This window comes from Erpetoichthys calabaricus, chromosome 3, assembly GCF_900747795.2.
Source record: "Erpetoichthys calabaricus chromosome 3, fErpCal1.3, whole genome shotgun sequence".
NCBI lineage: Eukaryota > Metazoa > Chordata > Cladistia > Polypteriformes > Polypteridae > Erpetoichthys > Erpetoichthys calabaricus.
The window spans coordinates 91,583,920-91,604,188 of NC_041396.2; the positions used below are offsets into that span (position 1 = coordinate 91,583,920).

General features: G+C 38.1%; 1 protein-coding gene across 1 annotated transcript in view; it reads right to left on the reverse strand.

The window, feature by feature from the left end:
- Window positions 1–5,903: 5,903 nt before the first annotated feature.
- Window positions 5,904–20,269, reverse strand: part of slc16a4 (solute carrier family 16 member 4) — a 58,929-nt gene continuing 44,563 nt past the window's right edge. Inside the window, exons 8-9 of the mRNA XM_028797117.2 lie at window positions 18,175–18,268; window positions 5,904–7,964 (exon numbers count right to left, since the gene is read on the reverse strand). Of these exons, the coding sequence (XP_028652950.1) occupies window positions 7,774–7,964; window positions 18,175–18,268 (285 nt within the window). The 3' untranslated portion in view covers window positions 5,904–7,773. The remainder of the gene's footprint in view (window positions 7,965–18,174; window positions 18,269–20,269) is intronic.

A 20,269-nucleotide genomic window follows, 5' to 3' on the forward strand; every position in this document is an offset into this window, starting at 1 on the left:
AATGTGATTAGGTCCCTACACTAGTACTCTGCCTTCTGAAAAAGATGAGTAGTTAATGTTCTAAGGCCTGTCATGTGTTTCCATTTCAAACACGTGCATCCAGGGCTTTCAGTCTGTTGGGATGTACCTTTCACTTCCCCGTCTATAAAGGAAAAGTGATGACATGTTACTTGTAATCTGCAAAATATTCAGATTTTCATTTTCAGGACAGACTCTTGACAGTAATTTTTTAAGATTAATCAATATGTATTGTGTGTGTATTCATTTATTTATTTTACTTTTCCAGGTGCTTATCTGTTAATGGGATAGCTGTCTGAATATAACGGACAACTCGTGGATGAAGAGCAAAAGAGTGAGTAGCAGCCAATTACTGGCATAAATGTAGCCGTTCAGTTCAAGCAGTAATTGTTTAATTTGAATACTTCTCATATAGGTGAACTTTGTTTTACCATATATTAATTGTTTTAACTTTTCACTTGACTATTTTTAATGCTCAGGTTTATTTTATACACTCTTTTGAGTTTTCTGAGTGCCTTTATGTATAGAAGATTTTGATGGACAGGCATTATTTAAAAATATTTTTTGTTAAAACATTTTTGTATGAACATTTCAATAAAACTTCTTTTGGTAACCAAACAATGTGTGCTGCCATTCAATGTTTATACTGTTTATCTTTAATTTGCAGCATAGTAAATTAACTCTGGGGTGGTATTGTTCTGTAGTAGTCAGTGATGTTGCCCTACTGATACAGAAGCCTGCATACGGCACCCATTTGTCGTCCCAATAGAACTGACATGTACTCCTAAGGCAGGCTTGGAGGTGCACAGTGGCTGCAGGTTCTTGTTCCAGTAAGTTTTTAAAATACAAGCCAGGCTTAACAGATTATAAAACTCAGTATTCAATTATATAGCTTATATATAAGACAAAAATTGTGTATTAATTGTTTTCTGAGAACTTTATATGTATGTTTTGTGGTCCTTCCCTTTTCTTTCATTCATTTCAAAACATTTTATTAACACAAATACTTCATGTTTCTGGTTTAAAAGAAAATACATTAGCTGTAGAGCTGGTGATTTCCTTATCATTTGCACCTCATTACTGTTTGTTAAAAAACAAGCCATAATTAGAATGTAAATGTGGCAGTTTAAACCTGAAATAGGCAATTAGGGCTTCTTAACTACAACTAAGCCCAAAATATTGCTTTATTAGTAAACTAGCTGTGTTTCCTGTCAGAAATGGGTTGAAATGTAAGTAATCAATGTAGACCTCAATGTTAATGTTTGCACTGTTGGAATGTGTTATGTACTGCATATATTAATGAAATGCATTACAGTTTTCATTCCAACATATGGCGCATCACCAATATTTGTAGTAATACAGTCTATCACTATAAATGTTTTTCATCTGTTGGAATGACAGATGCAGTGTGCCTGTCTCTGTTATATGCCATTTGGTATGAAAGGCACTTTTAATGTTTGTGATATACCATCTGTTGGAATGACAGACATAGCAACTGGAAGAACACAAGATACACAGACCTTTCCTTTTATTAAGGTGGATAAATTGGTTCCAATTAAAAAATTGGTTAAAGCAAAAATGTGCAGCTACTGCGGACCTCCAGGATTGTGACTGAGTACCCCTGTTCCTAGGGGATTAGATTATCCTGTAGTAATGCTGGGTTTCTGTTACAACACTAGTGATATCCTTGATAGGTTAATTGCCATATTGGAATTGGTTGTTTGTGTCAGTGGAAGCTGTGATGGACTGGCATCCTGTCAACACTCTCTGGATTGCCCTTATGAAGAAGGTTCAAGTTTGGAAAAAATAGATGAATGAATTCCCACCATCCAATATGCACATTATTTGCGCTTGTACAATGAAATGGTTCCTGCCTTTAAGCCAGTGCTTCTGGCTTGGATTCCTTGTGACCTTGAAATAGGTTAAGGGGGTTTCAGAATATTTTATTAAATGTTTAATACCAATTAGCTTTTTAAATTGTATACATTTTTAGAAGAACTGTACTTTAGCAGTAAGTTAAAAACAAACTCTTTTCACAGCTCTCTTCTTAACCCTCACTTTGCCAAGTAAGATGGCTAATTACAAGTAGTTATTTAAATGACATCATTTATTCACTTGCCAATACAGTGTTAGAGGGCCAGCTCTGTAAGTGGTGACAATCCATCACAGGTCATACCAACACCAGGTCGATTTTGTTGCCAATTACATGTGTTTTATTTATGGAAGCAAACTGGAGTCCCTGGAGAAGATCCACAGGCACATAGTGGGAGTGTGAAAAATCAATGAAGACAACGAGAAGCCACCATTTAAACCCAGGACTCTAGAGCCGTGAGGCTGCCCCCAGAATAGTACAATGAAATAGTCGTGTGTAATTTGTATAAATCAAATTTAATAGTAATAGTTTACACTTGCAAGATTCTCCTTTTAAAACTGGATAGCACATCATTAGTTGATTGCATGATTGTGCCACAGTGCTAGGACTAAAGGTTTAATTTCAAGTTAGAGTTCCTTCAGTGCTTGGACGTGAACAAAGGAGTGGCTGCAGAGACTCTAGAACCTTCCTTTTTTTTCCCTTATCTGTTTAACTGCCCTTTTCTTCTGGGCACAAATGTACATTTTATTTTCATTTTTAAGAAACTGAGAAAAAGCAGCAATAAGTAACATGTCTTGTTAAAGCTGGGTGGGCTGCATTTTACTGTACCATATGGAAAAAAAGAGTAGTATATTTGTTTTTGTGTCCTTGTCATGATGCCGAATGTAGCTGTAATGTCTTTTCACAAGCCACGCATATTCATTTTACTATGACACTAGTTTATTATGGTTATCAGTTGCTCCCACTTTCAAAAAATATTCGAGATGTACAGTGCAGCACAGCAGTTTCTGCCTGTCAACTCAAAACACATTTTAATAGAATTATTTTCAAGTATTGTCATACACTTGTGGTCAGTACAGATTTAGAAAAATATACTTCAGGTGACTCACTGGTGCAGGTTTCCCAAAGGTGTACCCAAGGTAATGAAGTTGAAGAGTCTAACAAATCTTTGTGGTCAAAAGGTAAACTTTATACATTTTTAATTCAATAGCATACTACAAAAGACCACAGTTATTGTACCGTGCTTATTTAAAATGTAATCAAGTTCTTGTGAGACTTTCAATGAGAAGCACTTCGTTCAGTCCTCGTGATTTGGTTAATGCTGCTTTTACTTGTTATGTATGGTCTCTCCAGGAGCTAGTAAATACAAAAAGCATCTGCCTGTCAATTGAGAGAAACCAGGGCAAAATGACTAATGAGGTGTGTTTGTTCGTGTTACACCGCACATTTCTATAACTTGTTAAGTATTCTCAGGGTAATGCTATTTTATACTGGAAATCACAATTCCACCAGAGTGCAAAAATAGGTCCTAAAAGTTGCTGCATTCTCCCTCTGGAATGGAAAAAAACAAGTCTTGGTAGCCAGTCAAACCAAACGAAAACCTCCTCATTGTAAGAGACACTTACTGCAGTTTATGATGAGACTTGTATACTTCAGAACAGGTTTGATGTATTTGAACCATACCATATCATTTTCTAAGCATACAAGGTCACAGGGAACTGGCGCATATGGCGTAAGGCAGGAACAGTCCCCTAAACAGGGTGCCAGTCCATCGCAGGGGCACACACTTGCATGCAAGCACACACACAGTACACCCAGTCCACCTGGTGTGCCAGCCCACTTAGCCTGCATGCCTTTGATCTGTGGGAGGAAACTTGGGAAGAATATGCAAACTCCACGCAAGGAGGACACACAAGTCCTGGTCTTCTTACAGCAAGAGAGAAGCACTACTGCTGGTGCCATGAGCTCTAATTTGTGTCCAAGATTAAAATGTAACAGATTCTGTTCCATAAAGCGCCCCTTCTCCCCTTATGAGCCACTGTCCACCAAGGTTTGTGAACATCACTGTTTCTGTGTACGCTTTGCATTGTCTTACCATATTTCCCAGTGTTTCTGTTCAACATATACAAATAAAGCTTGCAGTCCAACAGTCTAGTTGTTGACTCACAGCTGCCTCATTTTGTGTGTGAGAAGGAGATTACCCTGTGATGAACTGGTGTCCCATCCAGGCCTAATTTTTGACTTAAGCTTCTTGCTGGTGAACAGGAGAGGACCAAGTCTGAGAATAGATGCATACACTCACAGTACACATCGTTTGAGTAAATGATCCCCCTTTTCAATATAAGGCACTGTCGGGCAACCGGTGTGCGCCGCGGAATTTTCTAGGGGCGTAGTGAAAATTTTTGTAAAATATTTAAAATTGCTAGAGTTTTTGAACTTTTGGTTGATTAAAAAGATAATGTTTTAAAAAAAATATTTTATGTTGGAAAAACAGAACGGTTAATCAGATTGTTGAATAAACGAATGTATTTATTTTGAATGCAAGTTAAAATTTTCGCTGTCCACCATTCATCATAATATCAACACCAGCGGTGTCGAAAACACATCTCGTGAGACTTAAAAAGTCTCGTTGTTAGAAGATCTCGCTCACTGTACGGATAGAAGAAGGCGGAGCAAATATAGAACGAGAAAATACGAACGCTACTGTTTTTATTGGCGATTGTCCATAGATTGTGTCGTCACGACTTTATTTATGGGCAGTCCCTCAGGTGCGCCGCGAAAGAAAATTTTTGGACTTGGTGCGCCGCAACTCGAAAAAGGTTGCCTTTCACGGATATAAGGAATACTTTACATAAAAAAATATTATTTATGAGTGATATGTGTATTGCTTCCTTTGTGACTGTAATTACTACTTCACTTCCTGAAATCAACTGTTTGGATAAGAACACTCACCAAACTATTGCACTTTGGGACTGTTTTATAAAACATTTTGAATCATACTTGGGAGTTTCAGATATATACAGGGGGGGAAAAGTAAAAGATTACTAAATCTTATTTAAAATTAATAGACTTAATATTCATTGTTTAGTTTAGACTTAACTATCTGTGGATGCCTTTTTATTTCATTTAATTATACAGTCTTTATATAGCAACTTTTCACACAAAGAACAATACAACATTAAAAGAACTGAATGAACACAGAAATAGACAAGACACTAAGAGTTGATACTACACTATGGTAAAACTGTGTCAGCATGGCTGGTATTGAAGAAATTCTAGCATGGCTTAACATTATAAGACCTACCTAATCTGATTTAGGGTAACAGGCAAACAGAATCGTGAATAAGGCAAGAAGAAGTGCATTTTACAAAATAAAATGGTTATAGCAGAAGCAACACACAATAAGAAAACAAATGAAGTCCTCACAAATGTAGTTGCCCTCCTTTATTATTTGTAATATGTGATACTGACATTAATGCACATTACTGCAATGGAAAGAGTTTAGGAAAAGAACAAGTCCCAGTAAATTGTGAATTTGCTTTAAACTGGTTTTGGCTCACCAGGTACACAGCTAAAATTAAATTGGTTGTATTCTTTTAAAAGACATTACATGGAGTGGATTAGCAGCTGTAATTTGCATTTGATTGCACCACAGCCCACATGTATAGCGGACTGCTGTCCCATTCTGGATTACATCCTGCTTTTTGCCAGCTGCTGCTGGGATGGGCTCCGGCTTTCCATGGCACTGTACTAGAAATCTGGACATTGAAAAAGAAAGGACGTAAAGTCTAACATTTTAAACTGAAAGTAACATGGTTCAGGTATTTTTTTTCCATTAATTTTCTGAACCGACCTCTTTGATGTTGTATTGTTACAGGATGTTAATGTCTGTCTTGGCAGCACTAAATGCAAGGCAGAAAGCAAACCTGGAGGGGTGCACACATTCACAACACCCACAGTTTCCAGGCCCTCTAAATATTCTGTTTACTAAGAGGAAATAAATTAATCACTTATTTCTTAAATAGTTTTCTGTTGAAACAAAGGGTTAATATTAGGTAAGGAAGTGGGCTTCATTTGTAAATCTAAATGACATAAGCAGTTTATTTGGATTTTTCTCCAACCCCATTGCCAGATCTGCTTGTTATTTTATTTTTGCAGCAAATGTCACACACAGCTTTAGATGTTCTGTTGAGACCCACGTTGTGATCTTTGCTCATTTCACCACTGGTAGTTGAGCTCATGGTTACGCATTGAGTTAGTGCAGGGTATTAAATATTACACTGTGTGTTTAATACTTAGGCAGCTTAGCAAGATCCAGTACTGTCTACTTATTTTTGTTTTACCTTTGCCCATCACAAAAGTTATAGTAATGTAAAAAAAAACAAAAAACAAACAAGTACACAAATGTGAAGAGGTCCAAGTAAGGTACTGATACTTTATAAATTCACCATATACACATTTGGCAAATGATGGTGTGCCATTCTGTTATTATATTACTTGTAGGTAAAAGTATTCTGATTGTTCCCAGTTAATTCACTTCAGATTCTTGATTTGTTTACTTTGGAAGTGAGTGTTGGGGATTGAGGGTCAACTGTCTAGTCCGAACTCGGTACTTGTCAGTTCTCCGCATGACACACATTCAAACCAGGTTAAAACAAATGTGAATTAAATAACAGTTGCTATCCTAACCTAATGTGAATGGTTTTGGGATCCTTTCATAATTTCCACCAGTTCTGGTTCACAGCAGACTTTGGAGCCGATTTCTAGCAGCAACAGGCACGTGAGCAAACTGGATGTGGTGGCCATCCCATCACAGGTGATGCCCATATGCTTACACTCACTCCTGCGGGGTAAATGTGGGATGTGCAAATTCAGCCCACTTACATGGGAAAAACTTGTAAACCCCATGCAAGCTGTTCCCAAGTCGAGATTCAAACTGGGACTCAGTAGTTGGGAGGTATCACTTCTAATCACTATGCTACATTTACTTGTCAGTCAGTCATTGTCCAACCCGCTATATCCTAACATTTACTTGTTTTTTTTATTATTATTTGTGCACTTTACAACTATAACAAATAGACTTTTAATGGTGGACTAAACTGATCCAGTACTGCAGCAAACCAACTACCTCAACTTTTTTCTCTAATCATTCTAACAACGTACGTTTTTTCAACATTTTTATTAGTTTATAGCACAGAAACAGTCGTGTCTTCTTAACTGATAAGAAAAATGTTTTTGAATGATTTATTGAGTTATGAAATGCTAGATTATTGAGTCACAAGAAAATACACTGGTATCTGGCACCAGGTATCTGATCACTCAGTTATCAGCATTCAAGCATTGCATCTTCAGAGATTTTGTCAAAAGTTAGGAGAAACAAAGGCACAATGTTTTTGTTTTCCTCTCCTCCATCATCAACTGCCCACAGTTCAACGATAACGTCAAAGGACAGATAGTGTTAGGTTTTATTTAAGTTAACCAATTTGGAACTTTTTTTTTTTCTTCCACTGCATTTAAACAAATCTTATCTTGTCACATGTATTCATTATGCAATTAGTCTTTTGGATACTTTATTAAGTACATATACTGTACCTGTAAACCTGTTACAGCACTCAGTGAAGAGTGCCATACAAAAATAAACTGAATTGAATTGAAAATTAAACACCTGTGAATTTGCAGTAAGTTTAAACAAACTTGGGTAATTCGCAATAAATCCATATAGGGTTATTTCCACGTAAGTATTTTTGTTTTCTTTGCACCATGACATCCACTATCTGCATTTCCTTAGCTGCCATGGCTTGAGGGAAGTGAGTGAAGCAGTCCAGGTTCCACTTTTTAAACCGATACAGCATGTCCTTATGCATTGATCTTTTTGTGGTCAGTTAATTCTGTGCAGGAATAAAACCCTCATTAGCTATACAGTCTGCAGTCTCACCTAAAGTTTCCAGGTTCTTTCTGGCCTTCCGCCTACTGGCCAGCGGTTCAAAGAAAAGAGAGACTGAGGAAAGCATGAAGCACACGCCAGCCAGATAAAATGAGCAGTCGTAGGTTTGGGTGTAGTCATAAAGCCAGCCTGAAAGAGACACAAACAGAGCTGTAAGGTCAGCTGTATTATTTAGCTGTGCAAAACACTGTAAAGTTATGTCACACTAAATCTTTATTTACAAACACTTCAAATTATAAAGATAAAAAAATCTTATGAATTTGCTTAGTCTAATAGAAGGGTAATGACGATTTACAGCACGGGTGTCAAACTCCAGGCCTGGAGGGCCGCAGTGGCTGCAGGTTTTCAATCTAACCCTCTTCCTAATCAGGGACCAGTTTTCACTGCTAATTCACTTTTTTCCCCTTTATTTTAACCGCCATGTTAGAAGGATTCAGTCCTCTGAATTGATTTGTTTCCTCATTAAATGACAGCCAAACAGAAAAGAGATGTGAAACGAACCAACAGATGACCAGCTTAAACTGGAGCTTCAAACTCCAACCAGTTTCTTAATGAGAAGCCGATGCTTGCTGTTAATTAAACCTACTATTTAATTCCATGGCTTGTTGCTGCTCTCGTTCTGCAACAGAAGATTTTCTGTTTTTTATAAGAACATCATCAAAGTGTTTTGGTGAGTTGAGAGATCAACCTTACTGAGACCATCACCTTTCTTTATTTTCAGATACTGTGTGATGTGGCGGCTTGTTTTGTGTCTCATTATTGTTTGGCTGCTAATTAAGGAAAAAGAAACAACTAAAGGGCTTGAGTCAAGTTAATTAAAAGAAGTAATTAGCAGCAAAAATTGGTCACTAATTAAGAAGATGGTTAGAATGAAAACCTGCAGCCACTGCGGCACTCCAGGACTGGAGTTCGACACCCCTGATTTACAGTATATCATTCCTGCACTTAGTGCAATAAAAAAAACAACCTAGGACATAAAAACTAGGATAGAACCTGCATTTATCACATGACACATTCACGCCAGCACCCACACGAGACCAGCTTACAGTCAACATGCATCCATCCATTATCCAACCCTCTATATCCTAAATACAGGGTCATGGGGGTCTACTGGAGCCAATCCCAGCCAACATAGGGCTGGGCACCAGTCCACCGCGGGGCGCGCGCACACACACCCCACAAGCACACACTAGGGACAATTTAGGATCACCAATGCACCTAACCTGCATGTCTTTTGTCTTTGTTGGAGGAAACCCACGTAGACATGGGGAGAACATGCAAACTCCACGTAGGGAGGACCCGGGAAGCGAACCCAGGTCTCCTAACTGCGAGGCAGCAGCACTACCCACTGCGCCACCGTGCTGCCCTACAGTCAACATAATGTTTTAATTTTTGGACTGTAAGTGAACAGTAAGAGTGCACAAAGAAAAGCCAAATGCACAGAGTAAGAATGTTGAACTCAACCTAATAGAGAAGTATGGAAAGAGCACTAACGGCTGTACCACTCTGCTGACGAAAGCAGGTATTACAATTCATTTCAAATGACTTCTTGTTCATTTTAGTTTGTGAAAACTTTTTGATTATTTCCTAAAACAGAAAGGACGACTCATTAAAAGGAAAATTAAATTTTGCAGTAGTGCCACTATCCCACAGTCCTGAAAAGAGTGAATTGAAATTCCTGTTTGGTCACTCTGTGTGAGGTTTGCATGTTCAACCCATGTTTAAGTACTTTTTCCTTTTGCATCCTGTAAACAGGAGTCTCAATTGCTTGGCTGTACAGCCCCACATCTCTAAGGACCCAGCTTCAATTCATAGCTCAGTTATACCGTATTTAGTTTACATGTTTTGTGTGTGTCCTTACGTGTTTTCTCCCCATATCTCAAAGACAAGTACAGTCATGTCCATTAAGTATTTGGGCAGTGACACAATTTGCATAATTTTGACTCTGTATGCCACCATAATGGATTTGAAATAAAGCAATCAGTATGTGATTGACATGTAGACTTTCAGCTTTAATTTAAGGGTTTTAGCAAAAATATTGCATGAGCCGTTTAGGAATGACAGCTATTTTCCTGCGTAGCCAACCCCCAATTCAAGGGGCTCAAACATATAGGGACATTTGACTGGCAAGCTTTTCCACAGCCATGTGGGAGCCATTCCCTCATTATTTCATTAACTATTAAGCAGGTAAAAAAAAGGTCTAGAGATGATTCCAAGTGCGGAATTTGCATGTGGAAGCTGTCACTGCAAACTCTCAATATGAGGTCCAAAGAGCTGTCCATGCAAGTAAAAACAGGCCATCATTAGGCTGAAAAAACAAACCCTTTATAAAGAGCAGAAACACAAGGAGTGGTCAAATCAACCATTTGGTATACAGTACTCTTAAAAAGAAGGAATGCACTGGAACTCAGCATCACCAGAAGGTCTGAAAAACCACAGGAGACAGCTATGCTGGATGATTGCAGAATTCTGTCCTTGGTGAAGAAGAAACCCTTCACAACATTTAGCCAAACCAAGAACACTCTCTTGGAGGTCGACCTATCATTGCCAAAATCTACAATCAAGAGAAGACTTTATGGAAGTAAAGATAGAGGGTTTAACACAAAGTGCAAACTGCTGGTCAACCTCAAGCATAGAAGAACAGATTAGACCAGGGGTCTCAAACTCCAGTCCTGGGGCCTCATGTATAACGCCGTGCGTAGAACTCACACTATAACATGGCGTAAGCACAAAAGCGGGATTGTGCGTACGCACAGAAAAATCCAGATGCAGGAATCTGCGCGCACGCAAAATTTCACGTTCTTCCACTACATAAATCCCAATCAGCGTGAAAAGTAACGCACGTGCACGCGCCTTCTGTCCCGCCACAACTCCTCCCAGAATTATGCCTCTTTGAATATGCAAATCAATATAAATAGCCTTCTGTGAAAAGACAATGGGAAAAGCACAGGGGAAAATATAAGAATTTCAGCGAATACCAAGTGGAGGCAAAGGAAAAACGTACTATTTGTTGGTTTAAACAGTGGTATAATCAACAAAAGAAAGTTGATCGAGTGACAGAGTGTCGGAAAAACTCGAAAGATCAAATTCACAAAGTCACACAGTGCCCGAAATAAAAAAGAAATCACATATCAAAGTCGCCGTGAAAAGGCAAGTCGTAGCCCACTGTCTGAGTGTCATATGAAAGCTTATTAGGGTACAGACAAAAAAAATAGGCACACAGTGGGAAAAAAGCATGAAATGTCAACTTTAATCTCTAAATTTCCACTTTAATCACATAGTTTATTTTGCCATTAAAGTAGAACATCATAAACTTCATGTTAAAATCGTTTATTTTACTAGTTTCTCAAGTAGCATGTTAAATGCTTTGTTCTGTGTTTGATCTTCTATGTGCTCTATGTGTGTGAATCACTACGTGCTTCCGTTCTTTCTCTTTCTCCGACAGGACACAGAATGCATTACATTCGAGATGTTACAGCTCTCTGAATAATTAAAATACTGAGATGTATACGTGATATCATTTTCATGATAATAGGAATGAAAGCATGTTATTAAACATGGGAACACGGTGGCGCAGTGATTGTTCATATCTCACGCAAAAGGCTTGCTGCACCATGTGCAACCTTCGATGAAATAATTTATTACAGAAGTACTGTCTCTTTCAAACGTACTAACCTCCAGTTCCTGTCCTTACTTTTCTTTCTCCAAAAACCCAATCGCCACACAATCAGCTCTGTAATAGACGTTAAGCCATTTGTAAGCTTAGAACGCCGATTCTTCAAAACTTTTAAGAAACATTGAAATATCTTCATAGTACATGTTTAATTATTCTATTCGTCTATCCTTCCAGTGTCGTGTCAGCACCAACAAGAATACAGCGCAAGGCAGGAGCTATCCTTGAACTAGCTATACGCTGCGGCACTGTGTGCTCACATGTTTAATTATTAACAATACAGATTATTTAAATGAAGTTAAAGTTTTATCTGTATACTATAAGCAACATATTTTGCTGCATTTCATCTTAAAAATGATATTGTCATCATATGCGCTTTCTAAAGTAGCGCAGGTTGTGCAATATTGTAACTGTAGTGTAAGTTTACAGTGAGGTGATTGTACTTATAAGTACAAACAGTTCTACAAGGAGCACTTGATGGACTGATTGAGTGCGTTTATAGTTTTTGGGATGAAACTGTTTCTGAAACGCGAGGTCCGTACAGGAAAGGCTTTGACGCTTTTTGCCGTGGTTGAGGTAGTGTGTACTTGAAACTTTATACCGATAATTCTCTTTCCGATCAGCTGCTGCTGTGATTCACACTCAGATACAGTGATATAAATACTCCAAGTGGTGCAGTGAGAGTAATATGGAAAAAGATGATCCGCAGTGGCAACCCTTAACAGGAGCAGCAAAAAGAAGAACAAGATGCAGTGAGCGTAACAACGCTAAAGCAGTTATGGTATTTGGAATACTATGGCTATTCCCTGGACCATTATATTGCTACAGGTTAATTACAATCAGATGCATTACACTAATAAACAATATGCAGTTAATTTCAGTGTATTTATAAAGCCGCGTCAGGAATGTGGAGCTAAGAAAGAAAGGATGAGCACACAGGAACAGTAGTTTGACCATTCTGTGGACCATTATATTGTTACAGGTTAATTACAATCAGATGCATTAAATTTATGAACGATATGCGGTTAATTTCAGTGTATTTGATAAAGCCGCCGCCGTGGATGTGGATCTAAGAAAGGGTAACCACACAGGAACAGTAGCACTGCTTTGACACTGGGTGCCGCCAGTCTGCAAAACCGAGCAGAGAAATTGCGTACGCCAAGGTATGAGTTACCGTGGAAATGTGCGTGGCTTTACGCCAAGTTTAGGTTTTATACATCGCGATTTGAGTGTGGAAAGGTTCGTACGCAACATTTCTGTGCGTACGCACCGTTTATACATGAGGCCCCTGGAGAGCTACTGTGGCTGCAGGTTTTCATTCTAACCCTTTTCTTAATTAGTGACCAGATTTTGCTGCTAGTTAACGCTTTGCCTTAATTTTAATTGATGCACAACTTAAGACTCAAGCCCCTTAATTATTTATTTTTTCCTTAATTAGCAACCAAACAATATTAAGACACAATATGAACCAACACGTAAACAACAACCTGCGTCCATCACACAATAACTGAAAATAAAGAAAGGTGAAGGCCTCCGTAATGTTGATCTGCCGCTCAGGTCCACAAAGCATTTTGACAGCACTCTTAAAAAAGAAAGTCGACAGTTTTGGAAATGTCTGCCATGGCAGAATGAGTGTCATGAAATTAATAAACAAGTTTAATTAGCAATGAGAATTGGCTTCAAGGTAAGAAACTGAATGAAGTGAAGTTGGCTAGAATTTGAGGCCCCAACATATTTGGTCATCTGTTGGCTCACTTCACATCAAATTTATGTTTAGGTGCCATTTAAGGAAAAAAGAATTAATTCAGCGGTCAGAGTCTCAAGAAAAGGGAATATAGTTAATTAGCAGCAAAAACTCATCACCAATTTAGAAAAATTTTAGAATGAAAACTTGCAGCCACTGTAGCTCTCCAGGACTGGAGACTGGAGACCCCTGGATTAGACTTTGTCAGAAAACATTTTTTAAAAGCCTATCCAGTTCTGGAACAATTTTCTTTGGATAATGGAAACTAAGATCAATATATACCAGAATGATAAAAAGAGAAGACAATAGAGAAGAGAATAAATGGCTCATGATCAGATGAATACCACATTATCTATAAAACATGGTGGAGGCATTTTAATGGCGATCATGCATGGCTGCGAACGAAAGTTGGTCACAGGTGTTTACTGATGATATGTCAGCTGGCAGAAGTAGCAGGATGAATTCTCAAGTGTGCAGAGCTTTACTGCTCAGAACTGATAGGACGACATGTCACAGTACAGATGGACAATGAGCCAAAACATATTGCAAAACTAAACCTGAAAGTGCTTTTCAATGCAAAGTAGTGGAATATCCTTCAAAGGCCACGTCAATCAACACATGCATTTCACTTGCTGAAGGCAGAAAGTCCAACGAACAAGCAGCAATTTGAAGACAGCTGCAGTAACATCATGGCAAAGTATCACTAGGGTGGAAACCCAGCACTTGGAGAAGGCCATGGGTTCAAGACTTCAGGCAGTCACTGACCGTAAAGGATTTTTCAACTAAATATTGAAAATGATCATTATATTTATGATTATGTTAGTTTTTTCAAATACTTTGAGCCCCTAAAAAAGGGGGACCATGTATAAAAATTACTGTTTTTTCTAAACAGCTCCTACAATATTTTTGTTAAACCCCTTGAATTAAAGCTGAATCTCTACTCTTCAGTCAAATCTTTCAAATCCAATGTGGTTGCATACTGAGCCAAAATTATGCAAATTGTGTCACTATCCAAATACTTATGGACCTGACTGTAGGTTATGTGCTGTCCAAGATTGGGTCCTGCTTTCTCCCTCATGTTGTCAGGATAGTCTGTAGATCTAAAGCTGGGTATAGGAAGGTTAAGAAAATGGAGAGGTTCTTTTCAAATGACCAAAGAGAACTGAAATTAATTCCTGATGGAGCCTATGATCTTGTGCCCTGTATCACACATATCCTGAAAAAGAAAATGAAATTATTCGAGTGGGAAAAAAAAAAACCCTTCTTAGGGACATAATTAGAACTGCTGGACTAAACTCAGAATTACCCTCCTTTTCCAGTGCTTGGGATCCATTCATGACCATCTTTTTCTTCTCCCACTGCTGTATGCCACCACCAGGTGGGGCTGACAGCTTTCCCTAAACTGCACGTGTGCATCATACCAAAGAGAAATGGTTCTGTTGTAAATGGGCAAGTAGTTTCATGACCTAGATACTAGAGCTTTTTCGGGTCAGTGCCTATGTAATGCGATCAGATTGAAAGACTGCTTTCGACGGCAGCCAGGACGGCATGCTTTCTGGGATGTTGCTGTGAGTGAGAAACTTTTAAAAAAAAAAATGTTGCTCCCAAATGTTCATAAATAAAACAATGATTATAGTTTGTAAATAAACTGGTTACAGATCTATGGCAAACATAACATTAAGGAGGTAAAAAAATCACTTCTTGACTGTTGTTCCAACTAGCCTTGGCTTAACCTTTGTTAGCCTTAGATTTCTTTTCTCCTTCATATTTTTTTCTGCAAACTGAGAAATGATGGTGAGTAGGCCTTGTAGCAGTCACCTGCCTGCCAAGCCACCCAGACATGTTAATTATCTACATTGTGGGCAAGATCTTGTCAAACGACTATGGCTCAAAGGTCTCCACTTCAGTGCTTTGGGCCTCTCTTTAAGTTGGGACAATTAAAGTTCACATTTGAAACATTTAGCATTATAGACATAGTGAGACCCAAATCCTAAAATATGTGACTAGGACATCACTGTCTTGTTTTAAATGGTGAATTACATCCTGTAAATAATGTTCCCATTTAAATGTGGGACATAACACTGTGAAAGCCTGACATGATCAACAACTACTTTATTTCCATCTACCCAGAGATTTCCAGTTTCTGCTTTTGTCTAGTGCAGGTTCATGGGTAGCCAGGGTCTGTCCCAACAGCATTTAGCACACACAGGAATTCACTTCAAACGGGGCACCAGTCCATCGCACAGCATACTTATGAGTCACCAGTTAACCTAAACACATTCTTTTGTCTTTGACAGAAATGGCGATATGTGAGAAAACAATATTGCACAGACTCGATGAGAGTATTCAAACTCCAACACTCCAACACTCACTCTTATGGGGCCAGTTTGGATTTCCCAGTTAACTAAGCATGCATATCTTTGGAAGGAAAACTTGAGGCAGCATCTGTGCCACTATGTTGCCCTAAACGAGGTTAATTGGCAAAGTCAATTTTAATTGTGTGGATGGTACACTGCTTGCTATTTATCACACAGATGAAAATAACATGGAAGCAGCAGTCTATGTTATTTCTCAGTATAAATTTGAAAAATCAAAATCAACATAGAGTGCAGATGCTATTGTGTATCAAAATCTTTCAATACATACCAATCGTTCTTTATTCTTAGAATTACTCACTGTGATTTTTTTTGTCACAAAAAAACAAGAGGACAAAAATATGTTGATAAAAAGGAGCAAAAAAAAAATTCAAAGATTCTAGGTGCAGGGGTGTCTCAGAATCAGGAAAGATGGGAAGATGGCTTTAAAGCAGTCAGATGTACATCCAGAGTAGCTCTGTAGCTAAAGGGGTTTCAGTCATTCATGCATTTGTTTTTCAAATCGTATTATTCTAATGCATACTTATGAGGACTTCAGATTTTTATCCCAACCAGTTTATGAGCCTGGGGCTAATCTGAATTCAAGTTTAATTAATTGCCTCATTTCTACTGCAATTTGTCAGAGCTCTGAAAAAAATTAAGTCTCAGAGTGCAGTTGGATAAGCATGTATAGAGATGGGATGGATCAATTTGCAGTTATACCTTTTAGAACACTGGACTCCATTCATTGTTTTTATGTACCTCTTTTCATTTAAGAATTTACTTTGTTGCCAATTAATTTTCCTATAAATACAGTTCCCTCCACAGTTCTTAGCACCCCTGATGGGTAAAAAAAGTTTATAAAACATTTGCCTTTTGGTGAATTACCTTAATCTCACACTGAAAAAATAGAGAAATCCAACCTTTAACTGAAGTAAATTTACCCTGAGGAAAAAAAAAAATCCTCATCAAGAGTACCGTCACTCCTGCATTTACTACTTTGCACAACCTCCCTTTGCTACTAAAACAGCACCAAGTCTTCTCCTATAACATCTTATAAAGCTAGATAATACACGTAGAACAGGGAATCTGAGACCATTCCTCTTGTCCTCTTCAGCTAACTCCACAACTTTACAATGGGATTTAGATCCGGACACTGAGACAGCTGTGGCAGAAGCTTGATTTGGTGTTCGTTTAACCATCTTTATGTTGATTTGAACATATTTTTTGGTTCATTGTGCTGCTGAATGATCCAATGATGACCCATTTTTTACTTCTTGGCAGATGTAGTGAAATTCAAATTTAAAATCTCCTGGTATTTCATGGAGTCAGTGATATCTTAACAAGATTCCCAGGGCTTTTGGGAGAAAAACAGCCCAACAACATTACATGGCATCAACCATATGTGACACTGAGGATCATTCTTTTTATGCCAAACCCACCTTGAGTGTGTGTTGCCAAAAGGCTCAATTTTAGTTTCATCTGACAACAGAACACAATTCCAATCAAAGTTCCAATGGCATTTAGCAAACTTCACGTGCTGATGTTTGTGGTTAAATGACAGGAAAGACTTGTTCTTGGCATGCCTTCCAAATAATATGTTGACATGGAGTTGATGTCTGATAGTAGTTTTGGAGTCTTGATGACCCCAAGATGCTACTTTTTTCTGTAGTTCTCCAACAGTGATTCTTGGGGTTTTTTATTACTTCTGTTATCATCCTGCTCCAGTGATTTTTTTTTTTTAACAACCCTTTATACTTCTCTTTTATTAGAGGTGCCAATAATTGTGGAGACTTTAAAAGTGATGATTTAAAAAAGTGATAATGTGTCCTAAACATCTATTCGTCTTTTTTCTGAACCTGGCTATTCTAGTATTACAGCAACCAGAGTGTTTCCTGCTAGCACTGTGCACCCGGTAGGAAATCTCTAGCAGGTGTGCCAGTTAATATCAGCGCATATGTTGCTCATACATACACACTCTCCTATACTGGAAAATTCAGAGTCTCAAATGACTAATAAAACAAACACAGAATTTACTAGAGAAAAACAACTGCAGACATGGTAGTTGTGCAAACTCCACACAGACAATGATGGAATTAGGATTTGACCCTAGTCTCCTACAGTTGTGAGGCCACATGCTAACCACTGCCACCCAATGTCCTGAGGAGGATCCATTTACCGATTTCTGTTCACATCTGTGTGTTCACTATCAAGCAGCCTTTTCAATAACAGACATGATGGAAGAAATGAAAAAGAAACATTCTTAACAAGTAGCCTCATGAAGTGTAATTTGTTTCATTGACTATCTATTATAGTGCATGGCTTCTGAAACGTACCTAGTCAAATTCAAGATTGCAGGGGCAAGTCTGTTACCAAAACACAAGCCATTTCAAAGAAAAGTAAATCATTTATGGGTAATTTCAATATTAACCCATTACATGTAGAATCAGTTAAAGAAAAAGGCAGCAATTGATCCATCAATAATAAATTAATTGGAATAAATAGCAGCTGATGCCAAGTTCAAGAACCTCTTTTTGAAGGGATGGGCAGTTTCACTGTGCAACTCACCTGCAGTTGGTGGCCCTGTGAGGCAGCCAATGCCCACAAAAAACATGGACAGCCCCAAAGAACTGCTGATGCTGGCCATGCCCATCATGTCCACCTGCAAAAATAAAGAATACAGATTAGGATGCAAAGACATGTGAGCTAATGTGAACTGCTTTCATGTTCCAGTTTGGTTCTAAAGTGTATACCCTCTGACTTGATTTGGGATATCCAGGAATTCACTGCTAGGCATGTCTGGCACAGTCAGCAGGGAATCCATCTCCATACCATGATAATCCTTTTAAGACAGCTGGTAATGATAATTTCCCTGTCACCTAAAGAAGTGGATCATTTTAAACTAGTTAATGGGATTTAAAAAAATAATCTGTTTTGGTAATAGTTCACTCCACTCTGTGTCTTCCCAAACAGCTGTGCCTTCTTTTCACAAAAAGATGGTGTGAATGTTCAAGCCACTTAATATTTTTATTTACCTCTCTCCTCTACTTTTTCTCTTTGTTACATCTTCACATTTAGCCAATTAATATAAAAAGAGAGTATTCCCAGTAGTGGTTTATCATTCTGCTTTAGGAAACTCTGAATATCAGGAATAAATTATTGTCAGGTGAACAATAGCAGTTTGCAGAAGCAGACTTATGTAAACTTAAAGGTTTGAAGTTGAATTTATTATTTCTTTTAAGGTGGCAGCAGTGCTGATTGTGTTACACTATTTAATATAAACACACTACCTCTTTGGCCAGCTTTAACTGTTCTGTTCACTTTGCCCAAGAAAATGATCAGATTTTGTTAGGCATTAATTGTCCATCGTATTATTTTTTTCTTTAGACTCAGACTTCAACTTGGAATGGTGTCAGATCATATAGAAACATCATCATTTTTGTCAGGTTCTATTGGTCTGTATTATGCTGCCAAATGTTATACAAGTCCTGGATTGTACTTTGTGCCACCTACACAAAACCTAATCTTTCCATTCTTCTGCTCTTGCTCTAATTCACTGATACTTCAATGTTCAGTTGTCTTAATAAATTGTGCTAACAGCTTATCGATCCATTCAAGGCTGGCTCCTGCGTTGCATCTGGTGCAGCTGGGACAGCCTCAGGCCCTCTTGAATCTGAAATGAATTACATGGATGGATGGAGGTTTGTTTTCTAATTAGACTAAACCCATACTTGGTGTCACTTATGAAACTTCCTAATTGGAGAGAAAATCGCTAGTGTAAAAAAAAATTAGCAATGTATTAAAATTCAGCCCAACACCGCTCGCCTGTCCACTTTATTCTGCTAAAATAACATCAAGTCTAGTTTTGAAAGTTCCTAAAGTCCTACTGTCTACCACCCTACTTGGTAGCCTATTCCATATGTCTGTAGTTCTCTGTGTAAAGAAAAACTTCCTAATGTTTGTGTGAATTTTAACCTTAACAAGGTTCCAACGGTGTCCCTGTGTTCTTGACGAATTCATTTTAAAATAACAGCCTCAATCCACTGTGCTATTTCCCTTCACAATTTTAAACACTTCAATCATGTCTCCTCTTACACCAGAAAGGCTCAGCTCTTTTAATCTTACCTCATAATTCATGCCCTGTAGCCCTGGAATCGGCCTAGCTGTTCTTCTCTGGACTTTTTCTAGCACTGCTATGTCCTTCTGTACCTTGGAGACCAAAACTGTATGCAGTACTCCATATGAGGCCTTTCCAGTGCGGTATAAAGCTTGAGAATAACCTCCTTAGCCTTCTGCTCTATACGCATCGTGCTATATAACCTAACATTCCGTTAGCCTTCTTAAATGGCTTTGGAACACTGTCTGGCAGTTGATAGTGATGAGTCTGCTACAACTCCTAAATCCTTCTTATAAGGTGTACTTTCGATTTTCAGACCTCCCGCTGTGTATTCAAACCTAACATTTTTATTTCCTACATGTAATACTTTACATTTACTTACATTAAATTTCATCTGCCAAAAAAGCCATCCAAGTCCCTCTGTAATAATTCAACAGATTCAGGATTATCTGCCAATCCACCTAGCCTGGTATCATCTGCAAGCTTAACCAGCTTGTTACTTATATTCCTATCAAAATCATTTATGTACATTAAAAATAATAGTGG